The 21,131-nt window shown below is 36.0% G+C and overlaps 1 protein-coding gene across 1 annotated transcript; it reads right to left on the bottom strand.

Annotated features, from left to right (window-relative positions):
• Nucleotides 1-12,294: 12,294 nt before the first annotated feature.
• LOC149832868 (protein BYPASS1-LIKE-like) lies at nucleotides 12,295-13,768 on the bottom strand. Its single transcript, XM_090012619.1, has one exon. The coding sequence runs from the start codon at nucleotides 13,692-13,694 to the stop codon at nucleotides 12,570-12,572; it is 1,125 nt and encodes a 374-aa protein (XP_089868745.1). The 5' UTR covers nucleotides 13,695-13,768; the 3' UTR covers nucleotides 12,295-12,569.
• Nucleotides 13,769-21,131: the final 7,363 nt, after the last annotated feature.

Raw genomic sequence — 21,131 nt, 5'->3', positions numbered from 1 at the left:
AAAAAAACAAGCCAAACAAGTCAAAACTTTCCTTTTTTAAAAAAATAAGCCCATAACGGGGGAGCCAACTCTAGGATGTTCTAGAAAGGTCCAGCAAGAGCTGGACCAATTAAAGAAAGATGAAAGAAAGAAAAAAGGAAAGAAAGAAGAAAAAACAATGATAATAAAAAAAAAAAGTAGTCAACTTGCTTGCCAAGCAAGCAAGTTGAAAATATTTTAAAAATGAAAGGGAGGCCAACCCATGGGGGTCGACCTACCCCCTTCCTTATATAATTAATTACGTAATAATAATTATGCTATTATATGTATATAACATATATATCATATACTATGCTTAGAAAAAAAATAAGAAATAAAGAATTAAAAAAGAAAAGAAAATGGTAAGTAAAATACAATTGGATTTATAAACTAAGCCAAAATTAAATCAAGGGTTGAGATTAGCCCCAACCATTAACTTAATCTAAGGGCTATATAAAGGGAGGAGGGGCTCACACCCCCCTATTTTGTCTCTTTTATTTCCCCCCAAATTCTTTTCCTCTCCCAAGACCTTAGTGTTTCACACTTGGCTCAGCAAGGGAGGGTTCTACATGCATGAGAGGAGCCTTAGGAGGTTGTGTGCAAAGTCGTGGTTTGTGTGAAATGGCTGAATCGTGTGAAAAGATCAACTTAAGTGCGTATAAATGAATTTTGTCAAAAAGGTAGGGGGGATCTATGCTTTACTTGTAAAACAGAATTCGTGGCACAAATTTCATCAATTTTTCATAAGTATAGACCCTAAACCAAGCCTCCCATATGTGGTTTTGGCTTAAGACTATTGAAGTATGAAAATAGAATGGGTTTTCGAGAGAAAAGCCCTTTTGAAAATATATTTTTTTCAAAAATTGGTTTCTTAATAAATAAAAACGTAAATTTTCAAAATACTTAGGTCACACAATAACTTTTCTATAAATCTTGATTTGGGTTAGTAGAACATGTCATTACAGATGTTCTCTAAAATTTAAAGGATTTTCATTATCAAAATTCTTATATATTACGTATTTAGCTTTATCAGGTTTCTTAGAAAAAAATGGTAAATTTAGTAAAAAACATGAATTACTTAATTAACTCCATGCAAAATTTAATTATAGTTGGTAGAATATTTTCATGCTAATATTCTGTAATTATTGCATAATTTTTTTATTTTTATTCGTAAGAAAAATTCATAATTTACTTGTTCAAGTGTGTAATTTACCAAAATTATTTCTCAAGAATCATTCTATGTGTAAGACATGTCTGTTTTTCCAGCCAAATGATTGAGAAAAATAGATTTGTCCATTATAGATTATGTTAGGCTAGAATGGTATAATTTTTATAAATTTTTTGATTTAATTTATGCCAAAAAAATTCAAAGTTATGGATTCGGGTGACCCATTTTGGCCCTACCTGAATACATAAACCCGATATTACATATTTTCAGTCTGACACCCGATCGGTAAATCACTTGTATCTTCCTCTTTCGGAGAAATTTTGATGAACGATTTATTGCGTTGAAAAGTTAATAAAATTTTACACCTACTATAAATTTTTTGGCTTTGCTCATAGACTTACCATTGTTATGTAACAGTCAGAACATAAAAGTATAGGCTCGTAGTAAAACGTTCGTAACTTTCTCATACGAATGAATTTTTATGAACGGTTTGCAGCTTTGGAAAGCTGACAAAATTTCCTTTGATTTATTCAGCTCTGTTAACCAACTAAAAAGTTTTTTGTAAACTCTATAACAGTTGGAAAAAGTTGGATATTTCGTAAGTTTGGAATCGATCTAAGGACCGAAACCCAAACACTTGCGTATTTTTGTTTCATGGATGTGTGTACCATTACGAATAATATGAAGATTGTTTATATGTGGAAAAAGTTTGTTTATATGTAGGAAATGACGTGCTTATGCTGAGGCATGAATGCATGTTTAATTAATGAGATATGTTTGTCTAAGGGACTATGCGCTAAGAGACCGAAAGGTCCGACTTTTATAATTTAATGTAAATGTTTCAATATTATCCTTGCTATATATTTATGCATATTTTTGTGATGATGATGATGATGATGATATAATTGTGTGGATGCATGAAAGTTATGATTGTCTATCGCATTACTTATATACATGCACATGTGTTTGCAAAGCATGAGAATGAATGTGTTACTGGATGCTAAGTTCTAATGAATGCATCCATTACCCTAAAAGTGACATAATCCTCATGACGGATTCAATCATGATGTTACATGTAAGACATTAAATTAAATAAGTAAAACATACGATATTAAAGTAAAGGATTATAAGGAGAGGGCAAGCGGTACATCTGGATTCGTGGAACTCTATTTTGAGTATGAAAAGTTGCTCTTCTCCACCTACGAAGATAGGTAAACCCTCTTCAATAGTCTGTAGCATAGGGAAAAGAAACTCATGAGTGAAATTCTGTTGCATCGAGATTGAGGTGTTGGGAGTCTCTCTCGCTTTTGTCGGCCCTCACCCAGAACTGGTGAAAGGTGTCCGACAAGGCTAAAGTCACTCCTATATGAAAATACCGCCTGCGTCATGGCCCTGATCCAAGTGTCTGACTGTGTTTGTACCCATAGGGCTAAGAAGTGAAACTTAAATGTATGTGCATTAGTTAGGCATGACATGCTTCATCTAAGAAAGAACATATAATTAAAGATAAGAATTGGTGCATGCATATGAATGACTTCTATATTGGTAAGTACATGCATTTTTAACTGTTCAGACATTTTACCTGCTTGGTTGAAATGAATGATGCATATTTGTTTGTTTTTGCAATTGGTATGCTTACCTGAAATATTGAGATGCATGTTCAATTATTTAGAGTTAATTTGATTCATTATGAAAAGTTAGATGTAATTTATGCTTTAGTATTTCTGTTTTACTTGTTTAGTATATCCTTACTATATTGAGATAGTGTATGTCTGACCCCTTTGGTTTTAATGTTTTTCAGGAAGTGAGTAGGACATACATGAGATGGCAGGAGGTTGCGATAGGGATCGAGTCATATCTTTCTTACACCTTCGAAGTTTTGAGACTCTGATATTTTATTTTGGTTTATTTGTAATTGAATAATTATAATTAATTATAGATATTTTATTTATTTCATGAATGCTTAAATTATTTTAAATTCCATGGTTGTATGGTTATGTATGGATAAGAGAAGTAACATGCTAAGTTTTAGACCCGATAAGTTTTTTCACTGCAATTTATTAAAGGATTTAAAAGTATTTTAAAAAAAAAATTCTATCATTTTTCGAGATTTAAAAATTTGGGGTGTTACAATTCTTATACTTACATATTGTGTATTAATTATTATTAATCTCTGTTAATCATTGTTATGTAAGTTTGGATATGGAAGAACATATCTATTGAAAAGCCCCAGATGCTTGACATAGCCCATGAATTTTCACGTGTTATAATGTGGAGTTAGTCATGCAACCAAGAGAGTCGTGATCGAAGAATGGTGAGTCATCGCATGTCATGTGCCGAATGCGTTGCATCACTTCAGAGGCTGACTAGGGCAAACATAAGTATTGTTGTTGATATTTTATATTTTTTTAGTAAATGCATGTTTGCAGGCCTAACCATAAAGGAAATATAGGTAAACTGGTGCCCCTTTGAAGGCACGTTGGAGGAGGAGGAGAATGCCGATGTAGTTATGGGGGTAAAGAACATCTTCAGAAAGAATATTTGGCTGCACAACATGAATAAAGTTGAGTGTTAAATAACCACCCAAGTTATTAAGCAGTTTAGGTTTGTTTAACAACTACTTAGTCACCCTCACACAGTTAACAAATTTTTATCATGTTCTATGAAGGATCGGATGAAAGATTACCCCAAGTATTCCTCTTTAAACTTCAAGATTGGTGTGAGGGCAGCGAAGACATCGACTTGTTGTCCATGACACATGCCACAAATGACGATTTTGTGGCCGCCTAACAGGTTACATGTTCTTTAATAGCAAAGAGGGTCTTTTATAGGGGAGAAGAAAGTTTGAGAGAAGCACAAAAAGATCGTAAGTAGATCAAAGGGAGAGTTGGCTCTTGCGCTTAAAGAAATTCGCATGCTGAAAAAAATGATACATACTCAAACTGGCCTTTTGGAGAACGCAAATAAGGTCATCGAGGAACTACCATCGCGCCAATCACAACATCCTCAATTGTAGAAATTCATTTGATTGTTTCTTATTTTTTTATATGTATTTAAAGATCAACATTATAACTCATTGATTTGTATATAATGTTATTTGAATGGGGGTCGTTGAGTATAAGTTTGGATTTGTTTCAATGAATGAATTTTTATATAATGTCATTTGAATGTTTATATTAAGTTTAATAATAGATTACACTAAAACTGAAACCACAATTGAATGTTTAAACTGAAACCATTATTGAATGATTTGTATATAATGTCATTGTTTATATGTTTTCAAACCATTTGAATGTTTAAATGATTTGAATGTCTATTTGCTTACATTCATTGTTATTTGAGTTGTTATATGTGTAATTCTACTTAAAAAACTAAAACCACTAAAATCACAAATATCCTATTCTTTTGCATATACTTCATAAATGTGTGGCACTCCACTTAAACTGAAACCACTAAAATTACATATATTATATTTTTTTGTATACAATTCACAAATTTGCATAAATATAATTGTAAAAATCCTATTGTTTCATAAAAATGCAACTATTTCACAATAATCCTACTATTTTTCATAACCACTGAAACAACTAAAATCGTAAATACCCAATTCATTTGCATATACTTCACGAATTCACATAAGTTATGTGTGAAACTTCACTTAAATTGAAACCACTAAAATCAATATATAGACCTTTTCACATATAATTCATGGATTCACTTAAACATATTTGCAAAAATCATACTAATTCACAAAAAACTAACAATTTCACATATACAGTCCAAAATCACATAAACATATTTGCGAAAATTGTATTGATTCACAAAAATCTGTCAGTTTCGCATATACATTCTAAAATCACATAGACATATTTTCAAAAATCCATATCATTCATAATAGAGACATTGTAAATATTGCAAATATATTTACTATTGCAAAAATCCACAATATTGCAAATATAATTACTATTCCAAATCTAAACACAAATACAAAACAAAAACATTGTTCAAACAAAAAAACATCCTTAATTTTATAACTTTATGGGCTTCATATCATTCATACATGTGTGTGTATCTGAAATTTATAATTACAATAGGCACATAATTGTTGAAGTTTACACTTACCAAAAAACATCCTTAATGTTTGAAGTTTATAATTACAAAGTTATAATTGGCGCTAGCTCAGCTAGTTGGATAGATTCTTCTGACACCTCTCTAACTGATGTCTCTGTCTTTTCATTGTCCTTCACACCCTTGAAAGCCATGTCCTTCATATGCTTGTAGAACTTAATCATACAATTCTTTATATATATATATATATATATATATATATATATATATATATATATATATATATATATGTGTGTGTGTGTGTGTGTGTGTGTGTGTGTGTGTGTGATACCTTACTGAAAATAACATTTTATTAGCAAATAACTAACTACAACGAATATCTCAAAGTAGTGAACTGACATATAAACACATACCTATATGAAGTTCAATTTTCAGTTTATGCCCAAGTAGTGCATATATTGTATGACAAACATACCATAGTTATACTTGTAAAATAAAAAAATATCAAGTGAAAAAGATATACATACACGAAATGAGTTAACAAACAAATGCAAAGTAATTACTTATTCTCTTGTTGAGGAATACCCTTCATGGTCTGCGCCATCCAATCTTTGTAACAGTCAAACACAAATTGCGCTAAAAAAAAAAACTGTAACACATATGCACGAAAAGGCGATGACAAGCACACAAAAGCAAGTATATTATTAAGTTATGTTATTATACTATTTGTTTGAGGTTTTTATATGTTAAATATGTATTCAGCATGAAATTGTACAACCTGAAGTCATTTTCTTTCATGTTCATTTTCAGGATTAATAGTATAGGTCGACAACAATATACCTGTGTATTATCCTTTTAGGAAGGTATCATCTACCATAAGAACTGAATGCCATCCTTTCAAAAATACATCAATGCTTGGCCAGAAGGATAAAAATATATACTGAAATCGATTTTAATATACCCTATCGATCCTTGGTTAGCCTTCATTAGATGATCCAAATAGGCGAGATGTATCTTGAAAGACCCTTCGAATGAACCATATAATGCAGCGTTAGTGTGTTCCCGTCCATACCATGTTTGTGTTTAAGTAACCTCTACACCTTCATCGCGAGTGGTATTATTCATGATTTATCTTGGAATTATCTTCGGGTTATCATGCATGCATTTGTAAATAACACCTAAAGTCCATTTTGAATGCACTTTCTCTGCTACAAAGTTGCCCAATGATCTACCACATGTATGATCGCTATCATATCTCCTCACTTGAAAAAAAATTGCTCTATATACTTTTGTGCAATAAATATTTCAAGGGCAATCAACCATCATATGCATGTTCTTCTTCATGTATACGACAATGACTCTGTTATTGTAGCTCTTTAAGAATTTTGCTTTATAGTTATTCCTTATTACATGATCTTTCAAAACTTGCGACAGTGCTGGAGATCATTAAAGTTTTTGCCCAAAGCAATTTCTTGATCATTTGAGTTTGTTGTTAACCATTGAAATTGTTTACAATCATTAAGCCTTTTATTATACAAGTGTTCATACAATTCAGATGTCTCTGCTTCAAGGGTTTGCAATTGGATATCATTGTATGAGAACCCATTGAACGAGAACCAAGGGTTCACATTCTCAAATGCTATTCATACATCACTTTCACCCACCATTATTTGTCTTATGTCATCGTTGTCTTCATTTTCTCTTATCGACATGGTACACTCAATATCATCGATAACATCTGATTCTTCACTGTCAATATGATCGTTGTTACCACTAATTGACTGTTTGGTTGCATTAACTAAATCAAAATTCATTGTATCTATCGCTTCATATGCTTTCATGCATTCATCATTCCTGCATTTTCAACATTCAAGATTAACAATCAAAATATCACATTCATCATCGCACCTACATCTCAATCATAAATTATATAAAAAATTATAAGGTTTACCTAGCATTGTCATATGCCTAGGGAGGCTGCATGTCATTCAAATTATTATGATGAAGATCATTGACACTTATTTTCTCACATGATTTCATATCCTTTACAGTGATCCGTTAATTATATAAAACATAAATATCATCCGTTGTTTGAGACAGTTAGATAATCATCAAATGACTCAACTCGATAGATAGTGCCTGAGATACGTGTACATTCTTCATGAGATTCATATTATTCTATTGATCAACTACTCCTTGATTAACTTTGCATACTTTCAAGTAAACATCTTCACTAAATAACATCGATTCTACATCCTCCTCCTCCTTAACATCTATATCCATATTTTGTTGTTGTTTAAGTTTGAAGAATAACTATACCGGAGGTTCAATAAGTTTAACATATATCGAGTTTTATGAGATATCAAAGTCGTAGATTCCTTAAAAGTAATGTTTTTGGAGACCACTATAGATTTTCAAATAGTGTAATCAAATCTACGTTATCATACTTTAGCCCTTTCAGACACCATTATTGACAGACTACAACAACTACTATAGTGTACTTTAGCCCTTTCAATACGTGTGCATAGTGAACCTTAACCCCATTAAACCAACATAAAGAAAAACAATTATTAACTAAAGGACAAGCAAACAATGATAAATCATCTACAACAATATATATTTCTACAAAAAAAATCATAAGCATAATAAATTTTGTGGCTGGAGATTTCAATGACAACACAAGAAAGAATAAAAAAAGCATTCATAGCAACAACCAAACACAAATATGCATGAAAATATTCAATGATCGTGAGCTGGATCCGTTCATACCTCTAATTGTAGGCTACCATATTAAACAAAAATATGAATGGGGATACACATGTATATATTGTATGAAACTCGCATTTTGAACCTGTAGATGAGTAAGTTGACCACAAGGATGATACCACAACCTCCTCAGAATGTAGAGCCAAATTACACGAGCATCACTACAAGATTTCTACAGAGAAGTTATTTGCATATATAAATGAAAAAAATAAACCCTCTAATAAAAATGAGTATATATATGATTCGAGAACTCTATACATATTAAGAAAAATTGCATATAATAAAAAAATCATGAATATTTATGTAAGATATTTGTGTTTTTGTTGTTTCCCTCTAAGTGGAGTTTTGTACATAAATTTATGTAATTTTGGAAAGTATATGCGAAAAAGTAGAATTTTTGCAAGAAGTGTTTCACAAATATATTTATGCAAAATATTGACATATATGTGAAAGAGTATAATATTTGTGATTTTTGTGGTTTTAGTTTCACCAAAAATTTGTAAATAAAGTTATGTGAGTTTGTGAGTTCCGCATAAAAAAACAGGAGATTATGGATTTAAGTAAGAATTGGAACTAGCCGATGGGCAGTACAATTTTATCGCAATAAGGTCTCAATTTGCAGTTATAAAGGGTAAAAGGTTCTAACGATGTCAAATATTTATGATTTTGGACATCAAAAGAAATATAAAAAATTATAGGGTTTTTAGATAATCGGGTTAAATTATCGGTATAATACGATCATTTTACATGTATTATCGCAAGATCTCATTTTATAATGGTATTCAAAATTTTATTATGAGATCTAAAGTAGGTCTAACTATAAAACTAGGACCGATCTTGAAAATTCAGATCCAAAACCAGTTTTGACCCATATTTAGACTTCGAAAGAGAACGAGTAAAAGATAGTTTGCTCATGTTAGGTATTAGTTAATCCCTGGTTAAATACCTTCTCCCCTATCATCTCCGTAGCTGCATTTGATAAGCCAAAACCATATTCAGTTATAATTTGATGCGGATATGGTTTTGATTAATTGCGACTAAATCCAACAAATATCCGGATTTAACAGATGTCCAGATCCATTTACAAGGGAATCTAATATGAGTTTTTTCATCATCCAAATCCGAATTCGAATCCATATATTGGCCATATTCGATGCAAATCCGAACCGTTTACATAGCTCCACCCACAAACCTTCTGGGTCATCGACTTCTTGATATTCCGCGGAGGAAGAAGGCGACCTTCGTCTTCGAGTAGCGAAATGTTACCAAGGACCCTCTAAGAAACCTTGATTTGATGGGGCTTGCGTTGGCAATTTGGTCTTCCTACGATCCCCACAAATTTCGGCCAACTGAGGTCGTCCGATCCTTCCCATCCTTCGGCGAGCCATCATTCTTGTCGCCATCTTCGTTTCGCCAAGATGGGTGTCTGTTTTTCAACGGAAAAATAACGAATTCAAGGATTGGTGTCCCTGTTAAGCTAAAATAGCAGCTACCCATTTCTTGATTTAGGGTCTTATGACTGGATTTTGCGTTTATAGTATGAATATCATGACATATGTCCAACAAGTAGTATATCTGCTTTCTATTTTCTTGCGCGATGAATTTCTTGTTGAGGTATTGATTAAAATAAGGATCATGTTTTGCCTCCTTCCTTTTTTCTTTTTTTTCTGTTGCTATTTGCAACTTCCCATTGCATTGGTTTGGTAATCTATAGATATGACCACTATTAGCAGTGTTAATTTGATCACGCTCTTGTGCTTTTGCATGTCTCCATATTCAAAAGCACGAACCTTTTCTTTTCTTTTTACTTAAAAAAAAAGCTTTTTCCTGTTCTAGTTGGAAATATGATACCATGCACCACAACTCTACCTGTATGTGAAATTGATGAATTGGAATTGATTCAGGAATTACTGGAACAATGGTGCATGCATGAACTTCATAGATCGGTTATATGAGATGCGCGAATGCGTTAGGAACATGAGCTCATTTGGTAGGAAGAGTGAGTTAGTTGGTGTAATTCCTCAGATGGCATGTCACTACTTTGTGTGAGATCATTCTTTAATTGTGTGCTCATGCAGGAGCTTGTTGCCTCTGAATTGATGTATATTCATTGTAGAAATATCTGACAATTAGAAATCTTCCCACTAGAAAACAATATATTGCTCTTATCCGAGAGAGGGATAAGAGATCCCCCCATGCTAATGTTGGAAATGACTGCTACAATCGAATCATTGTGGTGGGCGGTCAAGTGTATGGTGAGATTGTTTGTAGAAGAGTTCTTATTGTTGAGAATGTGAATTAGGGCTTAAGTTCAACATGCTTTCTGGGTACTTGATGGGAATGGAAAATGATCACCTTCATCTCCTGCCAAGGTTGCACTCGTTTGCTAACGACTTTATGAATATACACTGAGCCATAAGTCCATGCACAGAATATACTACATTGCGACCCTGATAGAGTTGCAAAAGAAAGTATAGCAGTTATTGCTGATTTGTTTCGTGGTTGCTATCAATGCTTAGGGTATCTCACAAGGACTCTCGTACATACAAATGCATTCCATGTTCCAAAAGGCAGATACTGCAGAACTGGCTACACTTGTAATGCATAACCATCTCCTGTTAATGTGTTTGAGAATCTTGATGGACAAAGCATTGCACTTTTGATATAATATGTTAATTCTTTAATTGCTAGCTAGTACCCTACAACAAAATTTTGCAGGTGTGCTTGGTATTAGTGAACCACTTAGACTGATAAAAAGGTGAATGAATCTCCAACCTATTTCATATTTAAATTAGAAATTGCTTGTTTCTGGTTTCATACTATGTGTCCAACTATTCGGGGTACCCCCCCAGCGTCCTTCTTTCAAAGAAAAATACAGTGTCCAACAGAGAGACACTATGTTCTATTTTGCCCTTGCAGTGCAGAATCATGGTGTGGGTTCCATTATTATCTGTGTCAACATTTATGTTGTATCATTCATAATGTGCCACCAAGTAGTTTACGGCGTTGCAGCCGTGTTCTGTCCAAAGACTCTTAAAAGCTGACATTCCTGTATCATTTCCAAAAGAAAATAGATAAACTGGGTGGATAAGTGAAAGATATTATTTGTTTTCCATCCCTTGCACATGTATCAGTAAAATATCGAGACATTCAATTTATTGTAGCATTTTAAAATCAATCATTTCCTATATATCAAAGGGGTTGATTCCATCATTGAGAATAAAAAAGAAGAGACAGAAGGCATTTTCTAACCCATAAGAGTTCTTTTCCTTCTCTTTAAAGCTGAAATCGTTTTTTCCTATCCATTCAGCTGAATTTCCTCTGTTTCATATATCTTACATATCTCAGAAGGTATCCTGTTTGTAGATCAATTTCCTTTGTACTGGAATAGCGTGAATTTTCCCACTTATATAAAGCGCATTGCGATAATTCACAAAACTCTGCATGTGTGGGTTTCCCACTTTAATTTAGTGTTTTTGTCACATGCAATTGGATTCTCTGTGAATTAACTGCCAGTTTTCATGTAGCAAGTAGTCAGATCTCAGCCCTGGGCTATGGTTGATCTGTATTTGGATCTGAACTTGAAGCAATAGGTAATAATTCAAATGAGACCGGATGAAGTAGAGTTGAATCAGAATCTGTAGATTTATATGGAACTTGATATGCTAAAAAATGCTGAAAACAAGCTTGTTTTAGTGTCAGAATTGCATTGAAGGTTCAATTGAACTGGACTCATTTGCAGCCCTAGAGCTAAGGCATATCACTATTTAAATGTTGAATCCTTGAAGTAACCACTATTCAAGCTAGTTATTTTTTTTCCTCTTGCAGTATTTTGGAAAAACACAATGTGTGGAGATGTTTTATTAGTGAATTACATAAAGAGATTGATATGTTACATTTATGATATATTGATATGTAGACAGAGCAGCCATAATGACTGATTCATGTTCTTCCACAACTTCAGAGGGGTATTTACCTTATGGGGATGCATGGGAATGTTACCTTTGTAAAGATGACAATCAAATAGATGCATCACACTATCACAGCCATACTACCTGTGTAACATCGATATACACATGCATGTGATGTGGATACAAGGCATGAATAATTGATTTTTATGAAAGCTAGGTAGGACATGACTTGGGAAATTTCTGGGAATCAAAGCCCCCTTTGTCCTTCAGATAAGAATTTTTTTCCCCAGAGAAAGTTGCACAGGGTCCTTTGATTAAATTCTCTTCAGATAAAAGATGGGCATGTGTGTGTGTGTGTGGGTGGATAGGTTGTAATGCCTGAATTCTTAATCAAATTGGAAATGATAAGCCTGAGTTTGTAAAGAGGTGATGTTAGCCAGCATAATGTACAGAGTTAATGGTAATCTAAGCTGGGCTGTATTCCATAATACCATGTCATAAGAGATCACATTGGGTGTGGTAATGGTCGACTTTCAGCATCAGAGGTGTCGAGCTTAGCACCTAATCTGAGGCCGCTTGGAGGTTTATCATGCGTATTCTGTCCACTGCATGGAGAAGATGATGATGGAACAAGCTGATTAGAATAATTTTGTACATGCATAAACGGCCTTATTAGAAATGGAAAACAGGAAAGGGTTCTGAGAATCAGCAGACCTGCAAAGACGGTGCAGAATCTCATTCCGGCTTTTTATGATCTGGTGAAATGCTTCCCTGACCTGCCTCCTGAAGATCTTCAGTCCTTCCTCCAAGCTATGGCTCACTTGCTTCAGCTCTAGCAATTGCTTCCTGACCTCAGTTACTTTGTCTTCCTCCATCAGAAAATGATCTGAGCCAGTCAGTTCTACCAGATTCCGATTGCACCGGTCCAATGTCTGCAGCTCTTCCATCAAACCAGCCACACCACTTCCTTCTTTCCCTCTCTTCCGCCACTCCTCCAATATCCTCTCCTGGAGGGCCACCATTGGCGTAGCCCATTCAAACTGCCGGACCGGTGGTGCAGGCACAACCAATCTTGTGGCAATCCCTCTGTCTCCACATGCAACAGCCACTGCCAACACCCACATGACAAACACCAAGACGCAGCTCATGGTGTAAACATGGACTACAAAGCTGTTATCAACGTTCCGCGGGGGTGCCATAAAGTTGTTGCCTATGGCAAGAAGGAGGGTGCGGAGATTGCCTCGCTCATTTGCCTTCTGGCCAGTTGATTGGTTTCCTGCGCCATCGTCCTCACCTAGCAACTTGATCAATTCACCAAGTGCTTTCTTTGCACACGTGACATGTAATTTGGTCATGGGGTCGGACAATGCATGGACTACGATCTTTGCATGGGAATGGCAGAGGTAGAGGTGGTCCAGGACTTCTCCAATGGCAACGCAAAGGTCCAGCACCTTGAGGGAACGTTCAAAGAGGTCGGTGATGAGGCCGTGTTTGGGGCAGTGCAGGAGCACAGCAGATGTGAAATGCTCATGGCAGTAGATGAAGGAATTAAGGAGTCTGAGGAGCCATGACAGAGAAAGAACTTGGTTGTTGCTTGATGAGGCAAGGTCGAGGAAGGTGTCTGCTACAAGTTTTTGATAGTCATCATGGCGGTGTTGATTGTTGTCACGGTCTACGGGTGTCACGAGCTGGTTCCGACGCAGGCTGAGGAGGGAACGGCCAATGGAGGCAAAGGCAGTGGCTGCATTCTGGTATTGATCCATTGCAGGCACTCTCTCTTCTCTCTATCATACGAACAATTTTATATGTATTTGCTGTCTTTGAAAGACTCCTTCCAAACTTTCAAAATCTACATAAAACCATATCAAGTTTGAAGATTTTGCATGATTCATATAGTTGGCCATACACCAATGATAAACTCTGAAATTTTACATGGTTCTTTCTATGACAGTTTTTCATGAACCAGAAAGTGATCAAACGGTAGTTATTATACTGTCATGGAGGAGTTGTTCACATATTATAAAAGGCATCACTCGCTGTTAGCTTACTGTCACCCATAAAAGGTCAGAAAGCTAAACATGGAAAGCTCATTGTTGAGTCCCACGTCTTCCTTGGAAAGAGGAAGACTAAGCCACCTTGGTTTTAAAAAACAAGGGGTATTATACAACCCTGATACATTTACAATGGTTGGATGGAGCTCATATGGTGTTAGCCGGCCATATTCGAGTCTCATTCAACTCATTTTCCAGCCTTATCAATTACTAAATTTCTAGGATCTCCTAAAATTATGATGTAAACGGTTCGAATTCAGATGAGATGATTGTAGCCAATACCATATTCGAGTGATCAGATGTTGGCTAAACTGGTTCTAATTTTGATGGTGAAATGCTCGTACCAGATCTGCTTTTTTACATCTAAACGGGAGAATATCCATCAAATTCATATATTTGTTGGATTCAGCCATAAAAAATCAAACCATATCGGCATCTGATTATAATTAGACATGGTTTTGGTTTACCGACTGCAACTAGATAGAATTGAACTCGGCCAGGTATTGGATAAAATCCCGTTCAGTGACATCCCACCGCTAAAATGTAGCAACAAACAAAAGTTTGTTCTTATTCACAAACTTTTAAAAAACTATATATAGGGTAACTAAAATATGTTTGCTCGTATGAACCAAGATTTTTATAGGTTTTTTTACTTTTTTTTTGAAAATTTCAGATCTAAACATTTGGTTTTGTAGAAATAGACTTCTGGATCATTCAATTACTATGCATAAGAAGAATATTTTAAGGGTTGAAAATCAACAACTTAGAATTTTCATAAATATTCAAGCATAAAAAGTCACATTTTTTTATCCGATTACGATGATCCAATAGTTGATTCCTAGCAAATGGACCATGCCTCAGCAGGGTTAGATTTGTAAAAAAAACCTATGAAAATCTTGATTCATACCAGCAAACATATTTGGTTGGTAAACATATTCCAGTTTGAAAATTACGTATGGTAGGCCATAGGCGAATCACAAACAATGTAAAATTTTGCTTGATTCGTTTCTGCAACATGATGAGAATTTCTGATGTTAATGACAATATTCTATAAAGCAGCAAGTGATGAAATGGTAGTGTTATTATATTTGAGTCATGGAGGAGATGTTCATATATTATAAAAGGTATCACTAGCTGTTAGCTATAGTGTCAGGATACTTTTACCACTCATACATTTACAATGGGCAACACATCTCATAGTTTAGACCGTCATTATGCTGATTGTCTTGCTTGCCTTTGGTGATTATGTTTCTTTTTTTTCATTAAAAGGATACTAAAGTTTGGTGAGTATCTGGGTGAACAACCACCTGACTAGCATAAAAGAGCATGAGAGATAAAAACCACAATTATAAAAGGTGGTTTTTAGGACATATATATCCATTGCAAGCCTATCAATCTAGGGGTGGGCAACCGGACGGGCGGTCCGATGGGCCAACTCAACCAGGCCCGCCATGGGCCGGGTTTGGGCCATGATTTTAGGCCTTGGACCGAATCCCAGACCATTATATACGTGGGCCGGGCTAGGGCCCCCGTCCACGGGTTACTGGGCAGGTTCGATGGGCTTAATTTATTTAATAATATAATTTTTTTAAAAATCAACTATTATATAGTAACTTGGATAACTATTACTGTTTACCTAATTAGTTGCATGAAAACTTACTATTTGTTAATTATTACTGTTTACCTTTCTTACATTGTGTAGCATCATATCATGATACATCTGATAATATGTTGACACAGTCCACGGTGCTCTGTTCTTTGCAGCAATTTTTGGGCATCATAATAACATGGGTGGATGTGGCTTTTGCATCCATAGCATAAAACCCATGGTTGAATCCATTTCAAGCTGTATATCTCTTATTTTGGAAATATCATAGCACGATATAAAAAAGGCTTTTAAATGTTTTGTGTTATTTTGAATTTTATGTTTTTTTCATTCAATTCATTTTTTTGTATTCTAAGAATTAATGTATTAATTTTATTAAAAAATAACCTATAAATGGGTTTGGACAGGGCTGGACCCGATCCTCTTTACATTGGCCCGTTGGGCCAATGGTCCGAGCCATGGGCTTCTCTTCAAACCCGAGCCCGTTAAGAATAGGGCCAAAACCTGGCCCCTTAGTAAACGGCAGCCTGGTCCATTAGCGGGCTGGCCCGATGCCCACCCCTACACCAATCCTCATGTTCACATGACTAGCAATTGTGGAAATCAGGTTTTTGTCAAACTCAGTTGCTAAAAACCTGGTTTAACTGAGTTTCTACAAATCTAGGTTTTGCAGCTTGTCATCCAAACAGGGAATTAGAAATTTCATCAAGGATCTCCACTTCCCTCGTTCTAGGTTAACTTTGCTTCTTCGAATCTTCTTGCACCATCTTGATAGGAGGTAATGAGGTAGATGCAACAAATGGTGTCTGTATAAGAGGTTCAGAACAGGTAAAACCAGGGGGATGATATGTACCTCTTCAAACAGTCACACGAAGGAAAATGATCTTTAGTACCACTAGGAAATGTCACTAAAAGCATCCTACTTGCCACTAATTGTCAAGCAGTGGTTCATCATTTGCCGCTGTAGGCATATAGTGGCGAATTTTTGAACTGTTAAACAGATGGCATTTTCCTAATGCCACTAAATCTCTGTAGATGTGCTTCCCTTGAATATCAATAGCCGCATTCGCCATTGCCACTATATAATTTTAGTGGTAATAACAAGTGCCGCTAGATTACCCAGCACCACTTCCACCGTGCGCTATTGCAGCATTATTTTCGCTATAGTGGCAGTTGGTATATGCCACTATAGATTATTAGTGGCAAAAATCCGAACTGTCGCTGTTTGTTGGCAACAGATTATTAGGACTTGAAAAATTGACAGACTATCTGATGGACCGCAGTGGTTACCCATGTGGTCTGCAGGGTCTTCTGTCAAGCTGAAGGCCCAGGATCAAATCCTGATGGCGGATGGGGGCTGCAGTTGCTTTATCACAGTTGGGTCACGTAAGACAGGGTGGTCATGTCCTCAACCCAGAGTTTTACCTCTAAGGGATGTGGGCTCATTAAGCGACGCTGTTCTCAGTGAGGGTTCCTTCGTCGTAAAAAGCAGAAAAAGAAAAGCAGTCATTCGGTTCGCATATGAAGCAGTATGATAGCATAAACCAGATTGGCGGCTTGTGACTTTTCAACATCGATATTCAATAGATTATATGTGATACTTACACATAAACAGATGCATGCGCGGGACCACAATCAAGGCTATTCCAAGACCTTGGAAAAGTTAAAAGATCTGCTCAAATTGGATCAATGCAAATTCCTATTATAATTGAAATTTCTTCTTACAAAGAAGAAAATTTATTAACAGATATGAAAATGCTGTATGAATGGTAGTCGATAGTAAAGGTGGTTGATCAGGCATCACCAGCAAAACAGAAGAAAACAGAATAGGAAAGGGAAATAAGAACAGATGATATTTGAATTCAGATTTTGAATATCAACTATTCATGTTCCCATTCCAATATATTCATTTCCTCTTCAAGAGGGTCTCTGCAACCCACTAATATATGGCTACAATCCTGGCTAACGCCAGTTTCATTGGACTCTCTGCTTTCAAGTGTTGCGACCAAGCCTATAGTTGCCTGAAGCGACTGCCTAGTGCGGGAAGCTGCTTCCGAGACAGGAAGCACCACGGTTCCCCAGAGGGAGATAAGAGGAAACATGAAGAAACCCACTTCCTATTAGTGGAAAGTGCATTTCCTATGGGAAACATGATCCTCCTCGATTTCTAGCTGATTCTCTAGCACTTACTATTCCTTCTTCTTATATATATATATGTGGTTTCCTATAATGTATCATACTCATTTTCTTGTTTATTTTACCTCATTTTTTTCTTGAATTTATAACCCAAAAAAACCACACCCACGAAGACTTGATTGCACTGGCTCAGCCTGCCATAACTATGGTCATCGTGCCAGCAGTGTAAAACTCCAAAGCTAGGGCTCCTCTCAGGGCCTATGCATTGGCTTACTCAAAAGGGCAATGCCCATGAGAATCCAACCTTGACTGCCAGTCTAGCAGCCAAGATTGATTTTACATCGCTTTCTATTTGTTTACATGTTTTTCATTTATTTTCATTTCGGCTTCCTATTGCTTCCCACATGTTTTGTTTTTTGCTTCTTATACATATTCACAATCACTTGTTAGGGAATGACACTTCGACCTACCGATGGATTGAAAAAAAAAAGGAGAAAAACAATCACATATGAAAACAAGAATTTTACATGGTTCGATGAGAATTGCCTACGTTCACGATCACACTGAGTCTTCGTGGGTGTGGTTCTTTATTGATTGAGATATACAACATAGATGACAATGCCTTCCTAAATAGGAGAAGTCTATGAATTTCACATTCAGTCTAATAGTATTGCTGGATACAGCAAGGAGTCTAAGGTAATATTATAGAACCAACTTAAAAAAAATTCAAAAAACTACCCTCCAAGTCAAATCTGTGAAAATTCTGGATTTATATCTAGTAGAAAGCATGCCTCAAACATCATTTGTTAAGTGTATGCGGCTTCCTTGTTTATACTATTTTCTCACACTTGCTTCTGGTATCACTTCTTGTATCCTAAGTAATTATAAACAAGCCACCTTCGTAGTTACTGTATGTAAAGAATGAGCTGGCAAAGTACATTGTATGCTGTCACATCATCCCATTCTGCAGGAGACACAAGTAGGGGTGGCAATTTCTGACACGACCCGCCAACCCGCCTCTTAGGCGGGTTCGGGTTGGGCTTAAGCCAACCCGTTTAATAAACGGGTCGACCCGCGTAACCCATTTATTAAACAGGTCGGGTTCGGGTTGGGGGTATGCCAACCCGCCAACCCGTCTGCCGACCCGCCAACCCGACCTGCCAACCCGACCCGTCAACCCATCAACCCGACCCGCCAACCTGCCAACCCGATCCGTCAACCCGCCAACCTGACCCGCGAACCTGAAAACCCGTTTACCCGACCCAACCCATTTATTAAATGGGTTGGCGGGTCGTGTCGGGTTACCCGTTTATTAAACGGGTCGGGTTCATGTTTGCCACAACCGACCCGTTTAATAAACGGGTCGGGTTCGAGTTGAGGTATGCTGACACGCCAACCCGACCCGATTGCCACCCCTACACACAAACACCCTTGTGGGCACACATACATGAATGATGGTACTTCAAGTGTCTTGGTAAACTTAGAGAATAGCAAGGTAACATGAAAGGAGTAGTACTTAGGATTGCAATGTAAAGGCGTGGAAGAAAATGATTCCTGCATAACAAGTACCATATTTGAACAGGAAACAGATAATCCCAACTTTATGAAACTATGCATCTAAGATAATGCCTCAAGGATGCTTTCACACATTACAGACCAAAGACAGATGGATCCCTTTACACGCACGTGGAGAGGGAGATGGAGGTGAATCAGAAGAGTAAAAAGAAAGAAAAACCAAAGAAGAAAAGACTTCTTTTCCCTGTTGGTGTGAAAGGGGCATACTCACCCAACTGTGGCAAGTTTTACAAGAGACAACTTGAAAAGGCCAAAATTTCTTTTTCATGGTTCTGTTTTCCTGATGACAGAAACCATGCTTTTGTGATTGAGAAGCTTTAATCATCCATTTTTTAACTACTAATGACGTATTCGTGGAGCAACCTGCACGGCTGGAGCCGGTGTTTCAGATATCTAAAATGCATTCTAATGTGGGATTGAGAGTATATGCTGATGGAATTAGGTGTGAACTATGTACAGATGAGGTATTTTCGATGTGTTGTTTTGCAAATCCGACCCCAAAGATGTGTTCAGCACAGTCCATTTGCTGAGAATCGACACTTGAATTGACCTTTTTGGATGAAAAAGTACATTTTTTTTGAGATTTGAATGTTCATGAAAATTTTGGACCTTGATTTTCAAACCCTTTTAAAATATACATGCAGGAATCACACGCTCCAAGAGCCGATTCTTATAAAATCAAGCATGTAAATCACATCTATATAATCAAAATTTTCAAAAAGAAAAGCAACCCCAAAATTTTCATTCATTTTGTAGTTTGCACTTAAGTCCATTTGCACCAACACCCAACTCTTAAACATATAAAGATGCATATTGACATCTACAAGTTAGTGATGATACATCCATTTTCAGCACAATTTTATATATAGTCTTGGATGATGGTTCTCCTTCTCCATCTATTGCGCGCTTCATGTTCATACTAAAGGTAAATTAGAGAGAAGATGAAGATGGTGGCTAACGTGCATTACAAGGATGAGGGTCAATAGCAGCCACTCTTTAACGACAACATAAAAAGTTGCCTCTATTGACTAAGCAATAACGGGGACTTTAGAATTCCCCGTGAATGCCTTGGCCCCGATCAAATGTTGCCATTATGAACATGTCTATAACAATGTCTTAAAATATCACAGTTATATGTATGTTTGTAATGGCAATATTATATGGCCGTTAACTATGTCACCGTTATAATGAGACCTATAGAGGTGACCTTACATATCGTTGTTATAGGTATGTTTATAACGGCGACATTATATGGCCACTACGAGGATGATGGTCAATAGCAACAATAATAAATGTCGCCACTATTGATAAACTACGGTAAACACGTCGTCGTTATAAACATACCTATAAGAGCATTGTAATTATCGTCGTTAAAGATACATGATGACATTATTTGGCCATTAAATATTGCCATTAAAACCTAACGTTAATATTTAATGGCGAGGCACATTCCAAGGCTGTTAAGGTCACTGTGGAGGGCCTTGAGAAGAGATTCTGTCAGCAGTTTGTGGAGTTCCAATTCTATAATACTGTTAAAGTTCCTCTCTCAAGAAAAGTTAAAGTTGTATTTTGATTGCTTTGTTTTATTTATGTTCAGTGAAAATACTGATGAGTGCTTGAAGTCTCTTTTTTCTTGTAGTTGTTATCATCATAGCAACACTATCCCCACCATTATGTTTACTGTAGATAATGTTTTTCTTTCCTTGATAGATCCCTTTATGAATTCATTGTCAAATCACAACCAGTCTCTTATGATGAAGTTGGTTGGTGTGGTGTGCCCTTGATAATTGATAACATTTGAATTGTTTAAACTGACAGACAAGTGTAGTGTT

The sequence above is a fragment of the Nuphar pumila genome, chromosome 7, assembly GCF_984573655.1.
Source record: "Nuphar pumila chromosome 7, dmNupPumi1.hap1.1, whole genome shotgun sequence".
Classification (NCBI taxonomy): domain Eukaryota; kingdom Viridiplantae; phylum Streptophyta; class Magnoliopsida; order Nymphaeales; family Nymphaeaceae; genus Nuphar; species Nuphar pumila.
The sequence above is the reverse complement of the archived record's forward strand: the minus strand, read 5'-3'. Positions and strand labels throughout refer to the sequence as shown.